The 25,518-nt window shown below is 47.6% G+C and overlaps 1 protein-coding gene across 8 annotated transcripts; it reads left to right on the top strand.

The window, feature by feature from the left end:
- Positions 1-1,257: 1,257 nt before the first annotated feature.
- LOC133886674 (zinc finger CCCH domain-containing protein 63-like) lies at positions 1,258-24,151 on the top strand. 8 transcript variants are annotated; one of them, XM_062326452.1, is made up of 9 exons: positions 1,258-1,566; positions 2,039-2,086; positions 3,473-3,611; positions 15,381-15,538; positions 16,221-16,283; positions 20,799-20,918; positions 21,103-21,399; positions 22,078-22,404; positions 23,395-24,151. In XM_062326452.1, exons 2-9 carry the CDS (start codon positions 2,066-2,068, stop codon positions 23,662-23,664), a joined length of 1,395 nt encoding a protein of 464 aa, XP_062182436.1. In that variant the 5' UTR covers positions 1,258-1,566; positions 2,039-2,065; the 3' UTR covers positions 23,665-24,151. The 8 variants fall into 8 exon arrangements, with proteins under 8 accessions (XP_062182436.1, XP_062182439.1, XP_062182435.1 ...); XM_062326455.1 differs by lacking the exon at positions 3,473-3,611 and having other exon boundaries at positions 1,259-1,566; positions 15,387-15,538; XM_062326451.1 differs by lacking the exon at positions 3,473-3,611 and having other exon boundaries at positions 1,259-1,566.
- Positions 24,152-25,518: the final 1,367 nt, after the last annotated feature.

The following is a 25,518-nucleotide window of genomic DNA, read 5'->3' as shown; positions in this document are numbered from 1 at the left end:
AACCCGCCACCATCGGGTTTGAAACCCGCGAGGACCTGACTGAATGGGGAAATTACCATCCCTAAACTTATAAGCACTGGACCATCCGGTGTGTGAAACACCTTAAGTCTTCCTTATGAACAAATGCTCTGGCATGTACAAATGTTCCTACGCTAGACCATTCGGTACATTCATTTTTCCTAGGACTTCTCTAATTCAATCAATCTTTGTCCTTATTGTGGTGACTTTTTTATGTATTATATCCATAAGACTTACTAAGATATATACTTAACAAATATGTTAGTTCCATTGATTGTGTTATCATTAATCACTAAAATCACATAGACGCCCTAAGAGGGTCATGTTACTACAACCCCGTTGACTAAGTGGGTGGGGGTGGGGTGGTTCGATAGTTAGCGCAAGGGGAGCGTGGGGCGGGACGGTGAGAAGAATGTGACGAAGGGAGAACAAAAAGGCCTCACATCCTAAATGCATGCAATGTTCACATGGGCCACGATTAGCGTGGCCTGTGTGTGTGCACATGTGGGTTGTGTGTATTCATAGTAGCCCTGGTTGACTCGGTGGGTGGAATGGTCCGGTAGTTAGACTATCTTCAACCATATTCCCTTCATTTCGTTTTCTTTCCCGTTCCTATTCCTTTTATTTTCTCTCATCTCCAATAGCTTCCTTTCGAGAGGAATCACGAAGGGAAATGAGACCCTTGAAGTGAAAGGAGAGAGAATACCGTTCTGAAGGGAATGACCTTGGGAATCCCTTCGTAACGGGAACCGTGAAGGGAAACCGTTAAAGCGTTGAAAGGAATGAAAATCCCTTCATAACGGGAATTTAGGCTGTGAAGGGAAACGCTTAGGAATAGTCTTAGCTAAGGAGGGTGGCGTTTGTGGTGAAAAAAATGTGAAGGGTGAGGAACAAAATTACTCCGCATCCTAAATGCGCCGTGATGTGGGCCATAATCGGTGTGGCTTGTGTGTGTACACACAGGGTGCACGTAGGAGTAGCCCCGATTGACTGCATGGATGAAGTGGGGTGGTTCCAACGGGAGCATGTGGGGCAGTGAAAAGAAGCCGGTGAAGGGTGAGGAATAAAATGACCTCACATCCTAAATGCGTTGTGACGTGGCGTTCACGCGGTCGGCGTCGCCTGCATGTGTACACACGCAGGTGCACATAGCATCGGCCCCGGTTGACTGGGTGGGTGGGTGGTTCGGTAGTTAGCGGAAGGGCGCGGCTCGGGGCGGCGAAAAGAAGCGGGCGGAGGGCGAGGAACAAAACGACTGGCTGTCCGAACAGGGCCGCCTCGTTCCTCTCATTCTCTTCCACCTCTCTCTCTCCTCACTGCTCTCTCTCCTCTCTCTCTTACCGCGCGTGACACTTCCACGGGCGCGCGCAGCAGCAGCAGCAGCCACCGATTGATCGCCGGCGGGGTGGTGGCGATCTGATGCCGGCGCGGCAGTGATGGCGGCGCCGTCCGCCGGGGCAGGGGGAGGCGGGGGCGGCGGGGAGGGCTCCTCCTCCTCGGCCGCCGCTGCCGCCGCGGCGACGATCGGGCCCCACGGGGTCGACGAAGGTGAGCAACCCCTCTTCCTCCTTGTGCGTAGGTGCTTGCTTTTGGAAGTGTATGCTCGCGTGCTGCGGTGGTAGGTTTCGGTTGGATTGCGCGAGCCCGCCATGCGGTTGCCGTGCGCGGGAGCGGGGTTTCGCAGCCGCCATGCTAGGGTTTGGTTCGCGTGCGCGTGAGCGCGCAGAATCGGGCAATGCCGAGGGCGCCGCGATGTCGGTTGTGCGCGTGGGGTGTGTGTGTGTGTGTGGGGGGGGGGGGGGGGGGGGGTTCGGTTAATTTTGGTGCGCGGCGGTGGTGTTCGAACCCTCTGCCGCTGCGCCCGTATCGGAGCGCGTTCACCGATTGGGCAACCATTAGTTGAAGAAGTATTGATTTGGGTACTCGGGGGATTGAAGAAGCTGCTCCCGTGTTGTTTGGGCGCTGTGTTGGGTTTCAAAGGCGAGGTTTTTGAGCGCGGTTGATATGCTCGTGCCTGCAGGATTGCTTCGATTGACGTGCTTTAGCAATGCCGGTGCGTTTGGTGGAGGTGCGGAGTACTGCCGATTTTCCTTTTTGTAATTTTCTGATCTATGGTGGGTGTATCATGGGTGGTAACCAGTGAATAATGATCACCGGTGGTTATTGGTGAAGAATGAGCATCTCAATTGGGAAAGGTCAGACTTTTTCTTGGAGGATAGGGAAATGTCTCTGATGAAATTGTTGGTTTCGGAAAGGAGCATGTGAAGATGTGGTCAATTGATTACAGTTCCTATTTAACCCAGGCAATGCTACTGTGATTGTGCTTTAGGTTGTTCCATATGCCTTGAGTAAGAGATGATATTGGGGAGTAGGGCCAGACTTTTATTTTGAAATGGTCTTCAAGTTGGATGCAAATTGTTTTGCGGAGGTTTCCCATATGAGCAAGCAATTGCTGTTGTTTCTGATTGGTAAGGTCACACTTTGTGTGTTCTTGGAGCAGTCACATGTACTTTTGTTGTTTTGAGCCTTTTGGGTTTTCTTTTGTCTTACCTTTGCAATGCTGACACATCTTCCATGGAGATGTACATTTTTGCGTGCTCCTGTGTATCTTTTTGGTAAGTTGATCTTTTTGAGATAATCTTGATATTATTTTCTGTATCAAGGAATATACAGTTTTTGGAGAATAGGTTATGTATTTTGCGACATTGTTTAGTTTATAAAGAATGATGGAGAGAGGTGATGAACTGATTTACGGACTTACATTTTTTGAGGACACATGAGAATACAGGTGGGATAGTTTTCGTGCTAGTATTCTGGCTGCAACTTGCACTTCTGCTGTCTCTGAAGACAGTTGTCATACTGTGCTTGTGCTTCGAGGATCAGGAGTAGTTGATCAATGGATCAACAAAGTTAAATTTTTCTTTATTTATCCCGGATAAAGTGTTACATGTCCTATCTCTTGGATAATGCTGAGGTTTGCAACAATTTATCTTGCTTTACTACTCATAGTTAGTTCCATTTGCTTTGCCTGCCTTGCATGGTGTTTGTGCAACAGAAGTGCTGAATATTTATAGTGTGACTGATAATCCTTTTGTTGTTACTGCTGATGTGATTCATGATTTTCGCCTCTTTTAAATAACGTCCACAATTTTTCTTTCCAAAGCTGGCACACAAATAATATATTACAAGTTATTTGATTTGATTTGTTTTTAGGATTTGTGTACAAACTGATGAAAATCACTTTTGCCTTTTGTATTTTGTAACGCTGTAACAGAAGCAATTGGAGACTTTTTTTGGTGGAAAGTGCCAAATTTATTCTTTTTTTGTTGCCATTTCTATTGTTTTGGATGATATGTGTGGGTACATGGTTCTCTTTAAACGATTCAACCCAAGTTTTTCATCACCTCATCACCAGAGATAGTATTCCTGATCGATGCCTTGGGTGGCCATGAAGGCGACACCGTTGATTGCCAGGGATGGCTCCTGTGCTGCAGGGGAGGGCTCCTGTTCTGCAGGGGAGAGCTCCTCTTCAGCCGCCGCAGTCGCTATGGCTGTCGCAGCTGCCGTCATAAGGCCCCATGGGGCTGATGAAGGTGCGCTGTCCCATCTTAGGTCTATGGGTTTGTTTTACGGCGTTTATTGAACTGGTATTGTGGTTTCATTTAAGGCAATGTTCCAATTCTGGGGACTAGAACCCTTGAAGCTGTGGTATTCGGGAGCACACTTTGTCACTTTGTATTAAGTGATGCTGCTGGGTTCATTGTTTAGGTTGTGAGGTCGGATTTTATTTTGTTAATGTTAATATGAGGTATCCGAGTCAGGTGTGGTGTCATTTTTGTAAGTTCTCGATTTGGGCACAGAAAAAAAAGAGGCCTGGAGATACAGGTTCTGCCATCATTTGTTATAGATGGATTTTAGCGGTTATTTTGTGGTGAATATCTGAATCAGGATAGATGAATGTCTTTGGAAGGTAGACGATTCTTTTGGAGTGATTATTTGGTTTTGGAGGTCGTGTGGAAAGCTAGTGTTCTGATTTATTGCAGTTTATGTCTGTCAATACTGCTGATTTTGGTGTCAATCAGTACCTATGGTTTGAGTAAGAGATTTTCATTGGGTAGTGGAGCTTCGAATTAATCAAATTTGGGGCCAAGTTTTTGAGCTGGTTGAGGTTCAGTTTGGAAAGTTTCTAATTTGTGCATGTAATTGGAGTGGTTTCTGTTTCAGATGAAGATGTTAATGTTAGGAATAGTAACTTGTATTTCCTGGAGGTTCTAGGCCAGTATATATACACATATACATGTGACAATATGCAAAGAACCTCTTATAGTCTGGGGATATTACAAGAGTAATATATATAACACCCCCTCGAACTCAGGGGGGATCAACCGCACTGATTTTGGAGAGATAGAATCTGTGCTGAGCTGTACTCTGTGTCTTCATGAAGAAATCAGCCAACTGAAGTTCCGAAGAAACATACTGAAGAGCAATCACCACATCTTGTATCTGTGTTCGTGTATCATAAGCATCATCACCAATATACTTGGTGAGCTCATGCTTCACCGGATCCAGAGCAATACTGATAGCACCTGTACTATCTGAGTAAAGAGGAGTAGGTGCAGGAAAAAAACACCAAAATCCAAGTAATCACCGTAACCAACTGAGCTCCGCTGTCAACAATGCCATAGCTCGCAGCTCAGCCACTGCACTAGAACGAGAAACTGCGGTATGCTTTCTAGTCTTCTAAGCAATGAGAGAACCACCAAGGAAAACACAGTAGGCAGAAATAGACTGGCGATTAGAAGGGTCACTAGCCTAAGTAGCATCAAAATAGGCACAATGCCGTGAAGAGCTGGAGCGTGGAAAGAAGAGACGACGAGAGATAGTCCCACGTAGATAGCGCAAAACACACAGGAGATGACTACATTGGAGCTGAGTGGGAGTAGAACCGAATTGACTAAGGATATGCACTGCATGAAAAATGTCAGGATGAGTGATACTAAGGTAAATAAAACTCCCAACTAGATGACGGTAACGAGTGAGATCTGTAAGAGGCTTACCATCAGTGGACCCAAGTTGAAGATTAAGCTTCATGGGAGTCAATAGTGCGCTCATCAGTGAGAGAAGCACGATGAAGAAGATCCTGAATATACTTTTCTTGGGACAGAAGGAAGCCCTTAGAAATAGAAGATATCTCAATCCCAAGAAATTAGCCAAGAGGGCCCAGATTGGACATAAGAAACTGCTCCTTGAGACAAGCCTTCACACCAACAATATACTCAGAATCATCTTCTGTAATGATCATGTCATCAACGTACAAGAGAAGAAGAGTTCGACCATGACAGGAAGTGTGAACAAAGAGCGCAAGATCATGAGCACTAACAGAAAAACCAACGACAATGATCATAGAAGAAAATCGCTCAAACCAAGCCCCTCGGGAACATAATACCCTGGCGATGGATGCATGTAGATCTCTTCACATAAATCATCATTAAAAAAGGCATTCTTGACATCAACCAGGAGATAGACCAGTGGTGCACAGATGCAACAACAAGAAGAGTGCACACTGTGGTCATATGAGCCACCGAAGCAAAAGTCTCATCATAGTCACGACCATTCCTTACAACACTCAAGAGAACCATCAGAGCGAGTCTTAACCTTACAGACCTACTTGCACGTGATAGGACGAACATGTAGAGGTAGAGGAACAAGATCCCACGTGCCGGTGCGCTCAAGTGCAGCAAGCTCTGCCATTGCATGCTGCCATTCCTGATGAGTAACAATATCACGATTAGAAGACAGCTCAGCAGGAACAACACCAGAAACGCCAAAATGATCAGGGGATCAAATCGAATAGCGATCATGAAGAAAATAGCTAGGAGAAGATGAAGGAACTGAATCGCTGGAAGGAGATAGCTCATCAGAAGGCGGCACAACAGGATGAGAGACAACACGAGAACGATGAGTGTAGTGGAAAGGAAAAGGCTCAACAAGACCAGAAGAAGGAGGAGCATGTGAGGTGAAGGCTAAAAGCGTGGAAGACACCAAAGAAGGCCCAATAGGAGAGGGCGCTAACGGTGCCCAGGGAAGAGAAGAAGAAGCAATGACGGGTGTGGCAGAAAAAGTGAGAGAAGATAGAGGCTCAACTAAGAAAGCTGAAGAAGTGGAAGGGAAGGTACGAGGATAGAAGGGATGACTCACCAAAAGTAACATCCCGAGAAATGCACATCCGGCGAGCAACAGGGTCCCAACACCTATAACTCTTATGCTCAGTATTGTAACTAAGAAAGACAATACAGATCGAGTAGTCAGTTTAGTACCTTCACGGGGCCGGGGGAAGGAGAATGTAACAAACAGAACCAAAAAGACAAGAAGAGTAGTCAGAAAGGCATCCACATAGACGCTCGAGGAATTCCACTCTTGAGAGCAGATGAGGGTTGGATATTAAGCAAGTATGTGACAGTGGAGACAACCTTAACCCAAAAATAAGGAAGAACAGAAGAGGCGATCATAAATGCACGAGCTGTCTTAAGGAGATGATGATGCTTACACTCAGCAACACCATTTTGAGCATGAGCTCCAAGACACGAGAATCGAGACAACGTGCTCTGTTCAGTAAGGAACGAAGATGTCCAGAAAGAAATTCACCAGCAGAGTCAGTATGAAAAACACGAATAAGAGTGCCAAACTGAGTGTGAATCATAGTGGCAAAACACTTATATATGGATAACACCTCGCTACAAGAAGACATGAAATAAATTCAAGTGTGGCGAGAAAAATCATCTATAATGATAATATAGTAGCTATGACCCCTTTCAAAATGAAGGGAGCCGAACCCCACACATCTGGGTAAACAATATCAAAAGGACGTTGAGACACTGACTCATTATGAGGATAAAGAAGTTGAATTTGTTTACCATGATTACAACCTTGACAATCTAAGGATGTATCCCCTGAGACAGACTCTAAAAGACCACGACGAACAAAGAAAGACAAACGCAACCTATAAACATGACTAAGACGATGCCACTGCTGGAAGGAGCTAGTAGTCGAGGAAGCAGAGAGACCGACAGTGACAGTAGAAGGAAGACGAAGCCAGTCAAGCTCCCACAAACGCTGAGAATCATGGCGTCGCGAGCTAGTACCAACCAGAGCACCTGTGCGACGATCCTGAACACAACAAGAGTTAGAATCTAGGATAACATGACAACCATGGTCAGTAAGCTGATCAGCTGACATGAGCTGCATGGTGAGTTGGGAAACATGAACAATAAAAGGAACACTAAAAGAGGAAGTTCTAAGGGTGCCTTGACCAACAACAATAGAGAAGTGCCATCAGCAATAATGACATGATTAGGAGAAACAAGAGGATGAAGCGAAGAAAGACTAGAAAAATTAGAAGTCATATGAAAAGATGCTCCTGAGTCAAGAATCTAAGGTGAAGTACCTAACTGCATAAAAGGTGGTATCTCAGTGACAGAAGAGAGTAGCAGAATCTGTCAGTGCAGAGCCAGAGGTAGCAACCAAGCGACGAAGCAGCGTCACAATCTCCCGCTGAGTGTCGGTTGAAGAGGTAGCCGAGGAGGTAGCCAAGGTAGAAGCACCAGAGGAACACCAAAGATGCTTCTTTTGATAGCAGTTCGTCTCAACATGACCCTCCTTACTGTAGTAGGCATAACGAGGGCGACCACTACCACCTGAAGAGGCCGCAGAAGGAGAAAGAGTCGTACGAGGAGAAGACGACGGTGCAGACAAAGACATAGGCGCAACATGTGGACGAGCAACCAACACTGAAGGAAGTGGCATTGGTCCAGAACCACATAGACGAGTCTCCTCCGAGCGCATCGGTAAGAGCTTCCACAAGTGACACGACGTCATGCAAGCAGCTGATTGTTCAACAGGCAGATCCAAGCAGCACTGAGAAGAGTGGCAACCAACAACATAAAGATAGTCCAATTGACGTCACACAATCGACATCTGAACATAGAACACATCAACTGTAGCATTATGCTGAAAACAGTGCTTTGGTGAACAACAGACAGATAGAGACCATCTCCAGATGGCTCATAGGTCCGACGAAGATGAGTCAACATCTGAAAGGCAGTAGAGAAACCAACAATTTCAGAAGAAAACTTGTGCTCCACTCTAGTAATCATAATAGATGATGCATGAGTATCATTATCCATCCGCTGAGCACAGTCAGGCAACCGAGCACGGTACAACTCTATACTTCCTGATTGGTGGAGACAACTTTCTCATAAGCATCAATGGCGATATCAATAGCTACTTTGTCTCCTTTGTCAACAATGGCTGCATAGGCTCTGGCGGACAAGGGAAGACGGACAAGGAAGGTCGCCACAGAGAGCACCCCAAAGACAGCCCATGCATGTGGATAAGCATATGCTGCACGAAGTCCCGGTAGTTAGCACTATCAAAGATCACCGAGCACCGAGGAACGAAAATGGTGCTCAATGATATCTTGAAGAAGTGACGAATAACGGCGAGAGTGCAAAAGTAGCGACGAGCAATAGCAAGAGCGTGACAAGCGATAGCGAGAGAGCAAAGAAAAGCGGTAGCCGTTGCAATCCCCCCCCCCCTTTTTTTGCTTTTAGCCTACTCTGTTAACCCAGAAGAGACAACAGAGTAGAGCGGCCGATCGCGCAGGCACAAGCGTGAGGCTGGTGTGGGTGTGGGAGGCCGACGCTGGAGGACGGCGTGACCGGGATCCGAGTGGAATCGTGGACGGCGTGGGTCTCCCAAGGCAGGCAGAGGCGGTCGGGCAGGGGTGCGGCCCAAGCAAAGAAGAAGAGCGACTGTTGAGTGAAGAGGAGCGGTGACAGCAGCCGCGCCGAATGGGAGGGCGGCGTCAGCTGAGTAGGAGCGTGGGAGGGCGGGCGAAGCTGGGTGGTGCGAGCCGGATTGGGTGGAGCGGTGGATCAAGACAGAGGTCGGTGTTTCAGAGGAGCAGAACGTCGGGTGGAACCCAGAAGAGGAGCACTAGACCGAGAAGAGTAGAACCGTTCGACCGAGAAGAGCAGAGTCGATGGGAAGTCAATGATGTTCTGTGCCCTTGAAAAATCTAGCTCTTATACCATGTTAGGAATAACAACTTGTATTCCCTGGAGGTCCTGAACCAATATATATACACATGCTCATGTGACAATATGCAAAGAACCCCCTTATAATCTAGGGATATTACACAGAGCAATATATATCTAGCAGTTAGAACTCAGACTTTCTAGTAGAACTTTTGGAGTTTTAAGGAAATAGAGGATCATTTTGGTCTTAGGCCTTTTTTTTTTCACAATTACTAATGCTAGTTTGTTTTGCAAAATGTTTGGAGATGAAGATTTCTTTCGTGCTATAATATGTTTCTTTGGTGTAATTGTATTTCATGAGATGCTCTCGCGTGAAACCTTGAATGGGCGAAAATGAATCATTTTGGACTTTGGAAGATATGGTGGTTTATTTGGTGACATTTATTGTTTTTTTCCCCAAAGAATGATTCATAGAGTCGATGAACTGACTGTGGTTTGATTTTTACTTAATGGACAATCCAAACATAGGTCATAATTTCTTGACAAAAATTGTGTGAAGTGGTGAGTGGGTACTATATTTTTCGACGAAAGGTCAGAAAATGGGTGTGGCAGCTGTTTGCTAATCTTGGTGCAACTTCTGTGCTGTCTCTTAAGGATGTGACGATAAGTTACATGTGATTTGAGGATTCGGAGGATCATGATTACTATTAGGAATGTACAGCTATATTAGGAATGTATAGCTAACATAGTATGTATAGCTATGATTAGGCACTTACCTTGTATACACTTTGTATCCATATATACTCAGCCTAGCCGGCTATATATAATAGAGATCACCCCCCTTGTTGTGGTGTGGTGTTTCCCATCTAATTGTCTCTCTACATGGTATCAAGTGCCCAGGATCTCCACGATCCCGGCCTTTCCTTCCGCTGTCTCTAATCCGCGCCGCGAACTCCATCGCGCCGGCGGCTCCTCGCCGCCGTCTGCCCTCCCTGCGCAGCCCCTCCCTTGCTGCGCCACCCCCCCCTCCCTCGCTGCGCCATGTCCACGGACTCCACACCCGCGTCCGGCACCCTGCCGGCGACGGACACCGGCACTCTGCTGGCTGCCGGCGTCGACGATGCACCCCCTCTGCCGCCCATCGTGCTCCACCCCTTCGCCACAGTCTCTGTCAAGTCCCACGTGCCGCTGACCTTGACGATGACCGGCGGTAACTACTCCCGATGGGCCTCCTACTTCAAATCGATGTGCGGCAAATTCGGTCTGCGCCCGCACATCGATGGCACCCTGGCGCCGCAGCCGCGCGATCCCTATTGGGACCAAGCCGACTGCTGCGTCCGCAGCTGGCTGTTCGGCTCGATCGACGACTCCGTCCTTGACCTCGCCATGGAGGGCGAGGATCAGACGGCCCGGGACCTCTGGGTGGCCGTCGAAGCCCTCTTCCGCGCCAACAAGGAGCCTCGGGCGATCTTCCTCAGCCACGAGTTCCACTCCATGACGCAAGGGGACTCCTCCATCGACGCTTTCTGCCAGCTCATGAAGCAGACCGCCGACAAGCTCCGCGACGTCGGCCACCCCGTCCAAGACTCCCAGCTCGTCCTCAACCTCCTTCGCGGCATCAATCCGCGCTTCTCCAACACCGCGGACGACATCGCCAACGCCGCTGCCTTCCCCACCTTCGCCCAGGCGCGCGAGAAGCTCGTCCTCAAGGAGCTCCGTCTCGCCAACGAGGACAAGGTCGCTGCAGGGACCGCCCTCGTCGCTACCTCCGGTTCTCCCGCGTGCTCTAGTGCGGGCGGGTGCCGTGCCCCTAGCACCGGCTCTGCGCCCCGCACCCCTGCCCCAGGCGGCTCCAGCGGTCCAAGCGGCGGCGGCGGCGGCTGGAAGAGGAAGAAAGGGAAGGGAGGGGGCAAGCCGCCGCAGCAGGCCCCCTTCTACCCTCAGGCCGGCGGCCCACAACTCCAGCCGGGTGGGTTCCCACGCCCGGTCGGCCCATGGATCTGTTTTAACCCCTGGGCCGCTCCATACGGAGCCCACCCCGGCGCTGGTGGGGGCTGGCGCTCGCCAGGCCTTCTTGGGCCGGCTCCACAGGCCAACACGGCCTTTGCTCCCCTCCAAGTGTCTCCCGCGGGCCAGGCTTGGGACCAGGCCGGCCTTGTTGCCGCCTTGAACCAGATGTCCCTCCAGAACACTGGTTGGGTCATGGATTCCGGCGCCTCCGGCCACATGTCGTCTACGGATGGTATACTTCTTTCCCGCCTCCCCCCCTCTCACTCCTTCATCACCGTTGGCAATGGTCACACCCTTCCCATCACGTGCCGTGGCAATTCCACCCTACCCACCATAGCGTCCAATTTCCATCTGAATAATGTCCTTGTTGTTCCGTCTCTCGTTCGTAACTTGCTTTCCGTTCGTCAGTTTACACGGGATAACAACTGTTCTATAGAATTTGACGCTTTCGGTTTTTCTATTAAGGATATCCCGACCAGACGCGTGATGCTTCGCTGCAATAGCGATGGCGACCTCTACACCATCCCACCAGCCGCCAGCTCCACCGCCCCACATGCCAGCATCGCCGTCTCCTCCACCCTGTGGCACCAGCGTCTCGGTCATCCGAGCCCTGCTATCCTCGACACACTTCGTCATAATACTTCGCTTTCTTGTAATAAAGTAGCTGATACTCTATGTCATTCATGTCAGTTAGGGAAACATGTACGGCTACCCTTCAGATCCTCTAGTTCATACAGTACTGTTCCGTTCGAACTCATTCACTGTGATGTTTGGACCTCTCCGGTTCCTAGTGTTTCGGGATATAAATACTACTTAGTCATTTTGGATGATTTCTCACATTACTGTTGGACGTTTCCCCTCGCTCACAAATCCGATGTCACCGCTCACATCACGGATTTCTGCGCCTATGCCTCCACCCAGTTCGGTCTCCCTGTTAGGAGTGTTCAGGCGGACAATGGCACGGAGTTCATTAATCGCACTCTGGCGTCTCTTTTTTCCTCCTCAGGAATTCACCTACGTCTGTCATGTCCCTACACTTCTCCACAAAATGGGAAAGCCGAACGGGTCCTTCGCACTCTAAATAACATCAGCCGCACCCTACTGATCCATGCTCACATGGCGCCCCCCTATTGGGCAGAAGCACTAGCCACGACTACCTATCTGCTCAATAGGCGCCCATGCTCTGCTGTCCGCAACGCCATTCCCTACCAGCTACTCTTCCACAAACCACCTGAGTACACTCACCTACGTGTCTTCGGGTGTCTCTGCTATCCCAACCTCACCGCCACGGCACCTCACAAACTTGCTCCACGCTCCACCGCCTGTGTCTTTCTCGGTTACCCATCCTCCCATAAAGGGTACCGCTGTCTCGACCTCTCCACACGTCGTGTCATTATCTCCCGACATGTCGTGTTCGACGAGACCTGCTTTCCCTTCGGATCGCAGCCCTCTCCCACCTCTGGTTTGGATTTTCTCCTTACCGGACGTGCCGCGCCGGTGCCTTACACTGCAGCAGCGGCGCCCTCTCCAGCGGAAGCTCCGTCGAATGGCGACGTTGAGCGACCGCACTCGGCTCCAGACGACTTCGAGGATCCGGTAATCCTCACCCGAGGGCCTGTCCTGGCTCCCTCGCTCGGCTCTGCTAGGCAGATGCCGGGCCTCGTCGCCCCGGCCTCAGGCGCCGGCCCTGTCGTCCCTGGACCCAGTGCCCCTGGCCCAGCCGTCCCTAGGGACGGGCGGCCACCTGCGGCGGGCGCCGGGTTCCGCTTCTTCGACCACGTCTACAGCCGACGCCCGTGCGCGGCTGCCCCTGCACCCGTGGACGCCCCTGCGCCGGCACCCGCGGTGCCCCCGCCGGAGCCCGAGCCGGCCCCTGCGGCTACACCACCGGCGGCCCCTCTGCCCCCGCCGGCGCCCTCCCGTCCTGTGACTCGCTCACAGACCGGGACCCTTCGACAGACTCAATTCATGAATCTGTCCGCTTCGTCTTCCCCGGCCTCACCGATTCCCGCCAACTATCGCAGCGCTCTCGCCGATCCTAATTGGCGCGCCGTGATGGCCGAGGAATTTCAGGCGCTCCTCGACAACGGCACCTGGCGACTCGTCCCTCGTCCTCCAGGCGCCAACGTTGTGACGGGCAAGTGGATCTTCAAACATAAGCATCACGCCGATGGTACCCTTGCTCGTCACAAGGCACGCTGGGTCGTCCGTGGCTTCTCCCAGCGTCACGGCATCGACTACGACGAGACGTTCAGCCCCGTCGTCAAGCCGACGACAATTCGCATCGTCCTCAGCATCGCCGCTTCTCGCGCATGGCCGATCCACCAGCTCGACGTACAGAACGCATTTCTTCACGGCCACCTCGAGGAGACTGTCTACTGCCAGCAGCCGCCTGGTTTCGTCGACCCGTCTGCCCCTGACCATGTTTGCTTGTTGCAGCGTTCACTCTACGGCCTCAAGCAGGCCCCTCGTGCGTGGCACCAACGGTTTGCCACATACATTCGTCGTCTCGGCTTCGTCGCCTCCGTCTCCGACACCTCCCTCTTTGTTCTCAAAGAGGGGGACAGCACCGCCTACCTCCTACTGTATGTCGACGACATCATCCTCACGGCTTCCTCAGCGGCGCTCCTCGGGCGCATCACCGAGCGCCTTCACGCTGAGTTCGCCATGACGGACCTCGGCGACCTCCACCACTTCCTCGGCATCGCTGTCACGCGCTCCTCCGCCGGTCTGTTCCTCTCGCAGCGTCAGTATGCAGCGGACCTTCTCCAGCGGGCCGGCATGGCAGAGTGTCACTCTACAGCGACTCCGGTCGACACTCATGCCAAGCTGTCCGCCTCTGATGGTGCCCCTGTCGCCGACCCGTCTGAGTACAGGAGCATCGCCGGCGCCCTCCAGTACCTCACCCTGACTCGTCCCGAGTTAGCGTACGCCGTTCAGCAGGTGTGTCTCTTCATGCACGACCCGCGTGAGCCCCATCTCGCGCTGATCAAGCGCATCCTGCGCTACGTGAAGGGCACTCTCTCTGCTGGTCTCCACATCAGCGCCTCGCCATCTCAGTCTCTCACCGCGTACTCTGACGCGGACTGGGCTGGCTGCCCCGACTCTCGGCGATCCACCTCGGGGTACTGCGTGTTCTTGGGTGACAACCTGGTGTCCTGGTCGTCCAAACGCCAGACCACGGTCTCTCGCTCCAGTGCTGAAGCAGAGTATCGTGCTGTTGCTCATGCCGTCGCCGAGTGCTGCTGGATCCGCCAGCTTCTTCAGGAGCTCCACGTCTCGATTGCTTCTGCCACGGTGGTCTACTGTGATAACATCAGCGCTGTCTACATGACAGCCAATCCTGTTCATCATCGCCGTACCAAGCATATCGAGATCGACATACACTTCGTCCGCGAGAAGGTGGCCTTGGGCCAGGTGCGCGTGCTTCAGGTCCCCTCTGCACACCAGTTCGCTGACATCATGACCAAAGGCCTGCCTGTTCAGCTGTTCACTGATTTCAGGTCCAGTCTTTGCGTTCGTCATCCTCCCGCTGCGACTGCGGGCGGGTATTAGGAATGTACAGCTATATTAGGAATGTATAGCTAACATAGTATGTATAGCTATGATTAGGCACTTACCTTGTATACACTTTGTATCCATATATACTCAGCCTAGCCGGCTATATATAATAGAGATCACCCCCCTTGTTGTGGTGTGGTGTTTCCCATCTAATTGTCTCTCTACAATTACTATTGAAGAATGAAGTTCAATTGTACTTTTGAACTTCATTCGTGGATAATTAAGGTTTACCTTTTTCGTTTCTGGGATGACATTGCGCAACATTTAGCCTATTGTCACTTAAATTACTGCATCCAATTTTCTTTCTGTCAGTCTCTCTTGGTGTTTTGCCCCGAGAGATATCTTCCAAGATCTTTAGTGGAGTTGATTAGTTTCGTATTGTTTACTGCTGCTGCCAACAATTCTGGATGCCCATTTTCCTCTTGTCTTGAAGCTACTTGGCTTGAGTTTTGCTTTAAAGAGCTGGCACATAAAACGATAACTCAGAAGTTGTATATAAATGTCTTGATGGTTCAATCAGTTCTTCATGATTTTAATTTTTTTGATCCGTTCTTAGGGATTGTGATAAATTACATTGAGTTGTGGCTTCTTCATGTGGAAAATAGAAGCCAACATATCGGGCTTATTTTTGTTAAAAGCACAAACTGGATGCTGCTTTCTCCCCTTTGGTGTTAATCATCTAGGCATCATGTACACTTTTCTTTTTAGTTTGCTGCATTTTTTAATTGAATGATTGCTAATATTGTCATAATTCAGTTGCAGAGGCGATGTGGCAGATGAATTTAGGAGAAGCCGTGGAATCTGGGCCATACCCAGAGCGTGTTGGAGAGCCAGACTGTAGTTATTACATGAGGACCGGCCTCTGCAGGTTTGGGATGACCTGTAAATTTAATCATCCAGCAGACAGAAAGCTGGTAACCTCAATCTATTCCTTTACCTTCTTCTGGCATTAGAGTATATTTTCTCGTGTGCTTACAAAGCCTTAATTGTTTGTTTTTTGTGTCTGTCTTATTTGACCTACTTTCATATGGTTTTTCTCATTTTTGAGGCATTAAAATGGGTTCTCAATTCCAATTGTGGGAAATGTTGCTCCCACGGAGTGCCTACATTGAGCTGCTTTGTTGCCTGAATGGAGAAGGAAGACAGAAAACGTTGGTACTAGGGTTAGTTGGAAGTGTTTTGGTTTGGTGATGTCACTTCGTATTTGAGAAGCTATAGATACTGTATTGGGAAGATTAAACAGTTTTTCAGTTTTTTGTTGACTAGATAGCGAGAAAGCTTGCTGGCTGCTGATTCTAGAATCTCCAACAGCAAAATTTAGCAGTAGCGTGAGCTAGACGGGCTAATTTTATATGTTTTACACTATTAGGAATTGGTATGGTGTATTCCCTCGGGTTCATCTGTGAGAACTAGATGCTGAACAAAACAATGAAAGAACATATAGTAATTTGGCTTGTCTGTTGCAGGTATCTTTTAGACTTGTAAGCTAAAAAATTATAGCTCTTTATTTTGTTCGGAACATGCTTCTTTGTCCTACCTTGCATAAGTTCATCCTCACACTTGTTGTGAATAAGATATTGGTGGTTCGATTATTAGGCTGTTGCTGCTGCAAGAATGAAGGGAGAATATCCTCAAAGAATCGGCCAGCCTGAATGCCAAGTGAGATTCCTCGCTGACAGTTTTTCCCCCTCAGTTAAATTCTTTAGACAATGCAAAACATGATTGTTGGTTCATATCCACCCATGTCCTGATACTTAGAAGGTCATCCTCCTGCCATGAATTATTATTTGAGATGTTTAATTTAGGTTAATATTAGATCACTATTTTGAGCTGTTTTAAACACACCTGACTGAAGTTGTCTTATTGTTGTGCTTCAAGCATTGTGTGGGGGCAACCTGACAAATATTTGCTGGAGTTCTTATTCAGTTCAAGAAATAAACAACACTAAAAACGAAAGTTAAATCAATATATGGTCCTAGAATGTGTTGTTGCTTAGTCTTAGTTGCATCAGGAAGAATTGAGCTTGGTGTCTGCTAGCATTGATTCGTTTCACACTGTTCCGTGGAACTGCATAAACTCTGTTTGCTGTGCGTTTCAATGCTTTTATGATTCTTTTTCGGTCCATGCAGCTGTAGCCTCTTAAATGAGCTCACATAACATTCTCTTGATTGAAATGCAGAAGCTTCACATTGTCTGCGATAAATTAGAGGATTACTTTTTTGTTGTAGCAAAAAAAAATGTTTTTATATTTCCAAATAAACTTTAGTAGAATGACTCTTATCCAGATCAATACATAATCCAAGTGAGTTGATTTTGGGTATTAAAACTTATGGTGCATGCCTCAGTATGAACTGTTTTGCTTGTCTGTGAACTGTTTTGCTTGTCTGTGTTAGGAATGTAGTGTCCTTATCCATTACATATAGGTTAGGTTACTAGAGTCAATGTTACCGGGACTCACAAATCTGAAAACATTTCGGCGTGTCGACTCACACCTGACATGGTGCGATGCGGATCCGATACCTTCGGCGGCGGGGGAGGAGAGGAGGCGTGGCAGCGGGGGCAAGCGGAGGCGGTGGGTTTTGAGCAGGCGGTTGGAGGCATGGAGTAGGCAGATGACTCGGGAATAATTGAAGGCTTGAAAAGTTGAAACCCTAGTGGGCTGGTGGACTGTAGGAAGGGATGTTGGGCCGGGCCAATCTAATTTCTTTCCCTTTTTCCTTTTTTCTTTTTCTTTTCTATTTTTCTGTAGCTTTTGTGTAGTTTATTTACACATCCTTTATACCTACAAAGCTACAACTAAATATTTTGATGTTTGTTAATAACAAATTAATTTGTTATTTCAGAAATATTGATATTATGTATTAATAAAAATATAAATAATGTATTTTTAATATAAGGGATTTTTGTCCCTGGGACACTGATAAAGTGTGGTTTGGTCAACACCACACCGCACTTCATGTTTTTGTCCTAGCCGCACCGCTAAAATGTGACTTGGTCCACAACACACCGTCCAGATTAAAATAATCTTTTCTGGCTTGAGAGGAGAGAGGGGGTGGTGAAAGGACGCTTCTGCCCTTGGCCTCCCGCCTCGCCCATTTCCCCTCTCTCGTCAGCATCTCCAAAGGGGAGAGGGGTGCCAGAGAGGGGCGAAGCCGGAGGGAGTGAGCTGGGAAGGTGGTTGGCGGAGATGGGGCTCACTGGAAGCGTGAGAGGACGGGGAAAGATGGTTGGGGCTGAGGGATATCTGGCGGCGGCTTGAGGCGCAAGCGGTGGGCGACGTGGTGGAGCTGCGGGCATGGTGGCGAAAGGACGTGCGGCCGGGCTGATCCCTGCGCGGGCAGCGGAGGGTGTGGTGGCGTGGGCCAATGGTGCGACGAGTATGACGGCGACGCGGCGCATGCGGCACGCTCGTCGGTAGCAATGTAGGCAGAGCAGCGGCGCGGCAGTAGCTGCGCGTGGGAACGGTGTGTGCGAGCAGTGGCCTGGCGCCATGGCGCCGTGCGAGCTGCTGCCATTCTCTAGTTGAGAGGAAGAAGAAAGAAAAGGGCAACAAAGTCATTTCACTCACCCTCTCTGTCCTAAATGATTATTTTATACGGTGCGGTGTCCTGCAGACCAACCACAAAATCGTAGTGTCCATCAGGCAAAATCGACAAGTGGAGTGTCCCAGGGACAAAACCACTGTGTCTCCGAGACAATTAATCCCTTAATATAATATTAATATAAATTAGACGAATCCCCAAATCGTATTTTCTAGAGTCTGCCAAATCGGACACCCGCATCCGAGTTGGAATCCAACACCTGCACCCGTGTCCCGGTAACACTGACTAGAGTTCTTATCTTGTACTCCTCATTACTCTATATATTACCTTCAGGGGCTACTATTGAATACAAGTTGCTATTCCTAATATGGTATCACAGTCAATATATTTTTTTTGGACGTTGCAACTCGTCCATGTAGATCTATCTTGCGCCCTCTCTCATCGGTCTCTCTCTACTCCACCGACTTCTTCTCACGCCCGATTCGACTTCTCCCGTTGAACTCGGTTCCTTCCCACCGGATTTGGCTCGCTTGTCGGCCGTTGCTGCTCCGCCTGCCGCCGCGTCCCTGCTTGGTAGGGCCGCTCCACCCCCGTGTGCCCCGCTGCCCATTGGCACGCTCCCCCGTCCGCCGTTAGGGCCGATCGAGCTAGTTCTACCCGCTGGTCTTCGTTCACTCTCACCTGCCGGCCGCGTGGTTCATTAGCCGTTGGCCGTCGGCTCCTTGCCATCGTCGGACTTCACCCGGCCTGCTCCCTGTCTTGCTAATGTCCGCGCGTCTCATCGTCAGCTCTCCCTGGGTTGGATCCGTGCCGGAGGCTCTTCCTCCCACGCCGTCCAACCGTTGGCCTACTGGCCCTGTCCACTACTCGCGCCATTGATCCGTTCGTCGGCTCTCGTCCCGGTCCTCCCAGGTTGGATTTGTGCGCTCTCCAGAGATGGTGATGCGTCTCCAGATGAGAGGAAGGGGCAAGGTGTGGTTTCTTGGACAAGGAGAGAGACGGACTCAGGCAGTCAGGCCTCATCCAGGTGTGGTTGTTTGCTTCCCCGTCGTTATTGATGCAACTTAGCCATCTAGACATTTCTATAGTATTAGTGATAACTTCTTTTGTTGTCTTGCTACTTGTCATCTGGGTCTAGGGCATTCTGTTGTCATCTTGGTTTTTCTGTAGCTTTAGTGACACCTTACATCTATTGTCTTGCTACTTCTCATTGCTTTGTTGCAATTCTTGACCAAAGGATATTGTTTTGTTGTCATCATCACGACTCTACTCCGATGCTTCGTTTACACTTCTTCGGCTTGATTCGACAAGATTATAAGACTCCACTCTACGACAGCTTCGAAGAGACGTTTTTTTGGATGTATTAGTCTAATATTATCACTTAGTGTCATCTCTTTCAAATGCAACGCTATTGCATACGCCTTGTATTTAAGTGGGGGTGTTAGGAATATAGAGTCCTTATCCATTACGTATAGGTTAGGTTAATAGTCCTTATCATGTACTCTATATATTGCCCCTAGAGGCTACTAGTGAATACAAGTTGCTATTATTAACAACTGTGTTACCTGGACACACGTGTTCAAATTTTTTTTGGCGAGTCGACACGTATCCGCGCGTCGACTCGCGTCTGACATGGCAATATGCGTCGACTTGCGTCCAACACGGCGCGATATGCATCGGACTCTTCTCTATCGAGTCACCTTCGCTTCAGCCGACAGCAGCTCCACGTGACGAAGACAGGACGGAAGCTCTATCAGCTCCACCTTCCATCTACGCGCGCGAGAGGGAGGGATGGAGGTAGGATAGCACATCCAGTGAGTAGTGGTGGCGGTGGCGCTTGGCTCCCAGGCATGCGAGAGTTGGAGGGAGGGAGGGAAGCTGCGGCGGCGGCAACGGCGCTTGGCTCCCGTGCGCATGCGAGAGGGAGGAAGGTAAGCTGCGGCGGCACTTGGCTCCCGTGCATGTGCGAGAGGGAGGGAAGCTGTGGCGGCAGCGCTTGGCTCCCGTGCACGCGAGAGGGAGGGAGGGAGGGAGGGAGGGTGGAAAGCTGTGGTGGCTGCAGCGGCACTTGGCTCCTGTGCAACCGTGCTCCTCTCAATGTTGTGCTGTGCTAAGTAAAGAAAGCCCTAGTGGGCCGGTGGGTTTTTTGCAATGTGAAGGGAATGGGTTGCTGGGCCAACCCAATCGCCCCCCTTTTCCCTTTTTTATTCTATTTTTCTGCAGCTTTTGCGCTGTTTCAAGTGAACGTTTATACTTAGGACTGAATGTTTTGAGGTGGTTTAACCACAAATTCATGTGTTACTTTAAAAATATTAATATTATTTATTAATAAAAATATACATAATGTATTTTTGATATAAAATTAATTTATATTAGACGAATCTTTGAATTCTATTTTTGCAAAGTTGCCGAATCGGACACCCGCACCCGAGTCGGACTTTGACGCCCGCACCCGTGTCCCGGTAACACTGCCTAACAGTCTGAATAACCTGAACCATTATAATGTAGTTGCTCATGCCTTTCTCTGCCTTTTCTTGTGTGAGCATAGCATACTTTGAAAAGTGTGTGATTACATTGCAGCGAGTCAGCATTATTTTTTGTTGTTGTTTTCACATTCCCCATTCTTTTCCAGTACTATCTAAAGACCGGCACATGCAAATTTGGAGCAACCTGCAAGTTTCACCACCCCCGAGAAAAGGCTGCGATGGCAAATCAAGTACAGTTGAATGCTTTGGGCTACCCACTACGACCGGTTTGTTCTGAATTTCTGCTGTCATTCACAACTATTCATGATGCATATGGCTAGTTAATATGGTGCCTGAATTTCTGCTGTCATTCACAACTATTCATGATGCATATGGCTAGTTAATATGGTGCCACATTTCTCTGCAACTTGTTGCAAGATTAGTTTTATTTACTTGAATTTATCACTGCAGAATGAAATGGAATGTTCTTATTATTTAAGAACAGGGCAGTGCAAGTTTGGAAGCACATGTAAGTTTCACCATCCACAACCATCTAACACCATGGTTGCGGTACGTGGCTCTGTTTATTCACCTGGACAGTCTGCAACTTCTCCTGGTCAGCATGCTTACCAAAGGGCTGTAACAAGCTGGCCCTTGTCAAGATCTGGTTCTTTCATTGCAAGTCCGAGGTGGCCAGGTCATTCAAGCTATGCACAAGTGATTGTTCCTCCGGGGCTTGTTCAGGTCCCAGGGTGGAATCCTTATGCTGTATGTTCCATGACTTCCTTTTTACTTTTCACATGGTCCAAGAAGTGCATATTTCACCACCAGATTACATTGTGCATACTAATTTGTTTGTCGAGAATTCTGTGAGTGGTTGCATTGCAATCTTTGTTTGTCACAAAAAGTACTTTGATAATATTTTACATGGAAATTTTTTTACAATTCACTTATACTGATAGCCATTTCAATAAGGCATAAGGTCTTACCAGCGCCAGTCCAAATGATGACCCAATTGACCCAAGGAAGGATCTGATAACTCTGCTATCAGCACGATCTGTTAAAACACCTGGCTACTGTTTTCTTTGTTTCTGTTAGTTCCTTCTATTATCCTTTTGTTAGTTATGCAAATTAAGGGAAATTTGTTTAATCTGATTAATTTAAATTAAAGAGTTGGAAGGTTAATTTCGTGAAAAATTCCAGCATTACCATTAAGCCATTAACTATCTGAAAGTTTTGGATCTATCTGAAAGCTCCAGCACTGCAACTGATTTTCTGAATGTTTAATTTGTCAAGAGCAACCTGATTTGGCATTGAGTCAGAATAAATCTGGTTACTCTTTTTATGCTTCTAAAGTCTTGGACTTGAAGGTAACTGGTTGCTCTTGAATCATTTCTGTAGTTTCCATGTAATTTATGAATCATTAGTTAATTTTTATTTATTTAGGCACAGATTGGTTCTTCGTCTTCGGATGACCACCAGCGGATGCCCGGAGCTGCCCAATACTATACTGGCTCACACCAGAGTGAGACACCTGGCATGGGTGATCAAGGAATCTTTTCATCATACCAAGCTGGTTCTGTTCCTATTGGACTTTATGCCGTACAGAGGGAGAATGTATTTCCAGAGAGACCTGACCAACCTGAATGTCAGTTCTATATGAAAACTGGAGACTGTAAGTTTGGTGCCGTATGCAAGTTCCATCATCCCAAAGAGCGGACAATTCCTACTCCCAATTGTGCGCTGAGCTCACTAGGCCTGCCATTACGCTGGGTAAGAGTTTTGTAAAATTACATGCCCCTAACCTAAGTATGCTCTCTAAGATATATATGCAATTTTTGGGTAGATTTTGTCTGGCCATCTGGGTGTCATTTATTTTTAATCTAAGTAAGGCATATTGCTACAAACTCCTCTATCCATAGGGAGTGCCTGTTGCTTGCAGATGGATTTAGGAAAACTCGTTAGAGTAGTAATATTGACATGACCATGGTTATCGTAAAAATCTTTTAGATATCCTGTGCTGTAAAAATCTTTTGCAGAAATTGTGAACCAACAGTGTTATTTTCCAACAGTTATCATGCTGGTTCTATTCTGTATATTTATTTTTAGAGGAACTAATGATGGCTAAACAGAATTCTTGCATGGGGCTGTATAGCCGTTCCTAAGACAATCCTGAATGAGAATTTGCATGGGTCTCTATAGTCTTATGCAATGTTGTCAAATGAGTTGGACCTTAAATTTCAAGACCAGTATAGTATTAATTCCATATAGTAGTTACTTTGTGTAGAATAGTTTTTTGATTCATTGCATAATAGGTTCCATTGAAGTAATTATGACATACCTTGGTCTGGATGCAGTTCGTTTCACCACCTGTAGGCATGCTAATTCTAGTTTACTCTCCGTTAATTTCTGTTTCATTCATTATATGCAAAACTACTGTGACACAATTATTAAACTGGACGTGACCCACTTTTGTCCACCAAGCAGTGGCTGTCCGGTAACTGCATGCTTTCAGAACCCTGAGCAGCATTATCTTTGGGTTATGCACTGTACACCCTGCCATTGTTTGTAATATGTACTGTATCCATATTCATTTTCTTTATTGTTGATTTGTTCTTAATAGATATGGAACCCGCCACAGATAAAGAACATTTAAGTAGTATCAAAGTTTGATATCATTCAATGCTTGACATTGTGATTTAATGCAAACTCACTATACAAGATGATACATATTGCTTAAGCATCTGTTTTTGCTGCTTACAGGGAGAGCCCGTATGCACTTTCTATTCTCGCTATGGCATGTGCAAGTTTGGTCCAAACTGCAAATTCGACCATCCAATGGGAACCGTCGTATATGGCCTTGCCTCTTCACCAACTAGTGATGTATCAACTGCTCGACGTATGCTGGCACAAGTACCATCGCATTCAGAAGTATCGCTTGACAATGGGTCCGGAAGGTCTCGGAGGATTACCCATTCAGATCCCCAGCAAATACCCTCTGGTGAAAGGAGCACTGAGAGAGAGGCGTCCTAAGCCATTCTCGGTGTCATGTTCATGCTGCTTCCCATCCTTGACTTGAGTAATTATCCGCAACTACATTCAAGAAGCTGAAGCTGTACAGGTCTTTTGCGCATTTGCCTCACCTTTGAGCTTTACATACCGGAGCTTGCTTCAACATGTATTGCATTCAGGCAGGAAAAAGTTCTTGCCTGCTCTGGATGCTCATTTGCCCAATGAAAACGGGACAAGCCTCTCCTTATTTAAACATATGTATGGAACCAACTCACCTTTGGACATTCCATTCCATTCAAGAGTATGTGCCTTGATCGCTCTGTTGTAATTATAGAGGTGCGTTGCAATGGACGAAGCTTTTGCGAAACTATGGGGATACACAAGCATAACCTCCTCTTCTGTTAATTATTTTGCTTCTCTTTAGCATTTCCATAAAGGGCAACCCCGCATCCGAAAGTGTGAATGTTGAAGATGTGGAAATAATAGGTTGCTGTCATATGCTCTGTAATTCTGTCTGATCCTGCATATTTGAACTCAGTTATTTGTTGCATGAGAGGCCAATTTCACCTATTAGTGGTTCCGGCTTAGTCAGTCATTTTGCTTGGCAAATTTTATTTATGCAGCTTCTACAAAGTGCCCTAGGTGCTTATCTGCGATTGAATTCCCAAGATGGCATACCGTAAAGAACGGCGAAAAGAAAAGGGCTATATGTTTTGGAATGAAATGATAGATTTGGCAAATGGCGGTCCGTTTAAAGGGAAACAGGTCAATTTGCATTGTTGACCGGATAATACTCTATGGACACCAAGAAGGCTAGAGAGATGGCACTCTGGTTGCGGGTTTAAAATTGCAGTCCAGCACGGCCAAGAAGGCACATCATTGCACAAACAACACTTCGACACCATCGTTTTAGGAGCATGTATGAAGCAAATGCATGGTCATGCCATTGTTTTATTTTTACTAGCTCAGGGTTCTAACTCCAGTGAGAGCACGTTTGCTGTGAGCCTGAAATAAAAATGATCACAAATCCTTCAGGAAATATTCACTTAATCACTACTGTCAGTGAAAAATAACGAAAATCTGCGGAGTCCATCAAGAGAGTACAAATCTTACAGTGTGATTCCACACAGATGCCAGTTCCAGGCATCCAGTCTGGTTAACATGTCACTTACTGTGATTACAATTCTTGCTGGTATATTAAAAGGGACAGAAGAATAGTCAACATTGATTTACTTGTGTGGATTGTGTCATTACATAACAAATGAAGCGCAGAGTGTGATTCAAGAGACTACATATCAAAGATAGAGATACATATTCATACCACCATTAGGATAATAGCCATGTATCATGTCTGGCCTTGATTAATCTTAGTAACAGATGAGTACAACAGGGGGATGGGGGTAGAACTAGTCGGTAAGGCTCTAGGCAAAATTTTCTTGTTCTGAGTCCTGGAATCCCTAGTCGGATAATTCTAATCTTGTTATAGATCTTCGCTGGGTGTCTCCGATTCCTATCCAACTAGACTTGCTCTGGGGTTTCACACCTTCGTCGCTTCTGAAGGCGTGAGTTTTTTTTTTTTGCAATGTCTTGTGTATTAGATGGCTTGAAAGACATGCTTTGGATGTACCCCTCTGCCTCCTTTTATAGTCGGGGTGAGGTAGTGCCATCCTACTCGGATTCCTTGAAGTGTAACCATTTTGGATTGTAACTCTCCCGGATATCTAGGAAATCCTTTCCAAATACGGTGATAATATTCGTGTCGGATACGACTAAGTGCTAGATATTTCAACATATGCTTTATTTACTCCATGGCAGTTATGATACCTACCGAAACAAGTAAATGACACGTGTATATGGGATACCCTTTATGGATAT

Source organism: Phragmites australis, chromosome 12 (assembly GCF_958298935.1).
Source record: "Phragmites australis chromosome 12, lpPhrAust1.1, whole genome shotgun sequence".
Taxonomy (NCBI): Eukaryota; Viridiplantae; Streptophyta; class Magnoliopsida; order Poales; family Poaceae; genus Phragmites; species Phragmites australis.
This window is presented reverse-complemented; position numbering and strand designations above follow the sequence as displayed.

What these genes read in the sequence shown, in the direction of transcription:
- LOC133886674 (XM_062326450.1), top strand. Translation starts at nt 2,966, where the DNA reads ATGTCCTATCTCTTGGATAATGCTGAG. An exon ending in GCCCCATGGGGCTGATGAAG is followed by an intron (nt 3,612 to 15,380) that starts GTGCGCTGTCCC and finishes GTCATAATTCAG; the next exon opens with TTGCAGAGGCGATGTGGCAG. An exon ending in TGGGCTACCCACTACGACCG is followed by an intron (nt 20,919 to 21,102) that starts GTTTGTTCTGAA and finishes TTATCACTGCAG; the next exon opens with AATGAAATGGAATGTTCTTA.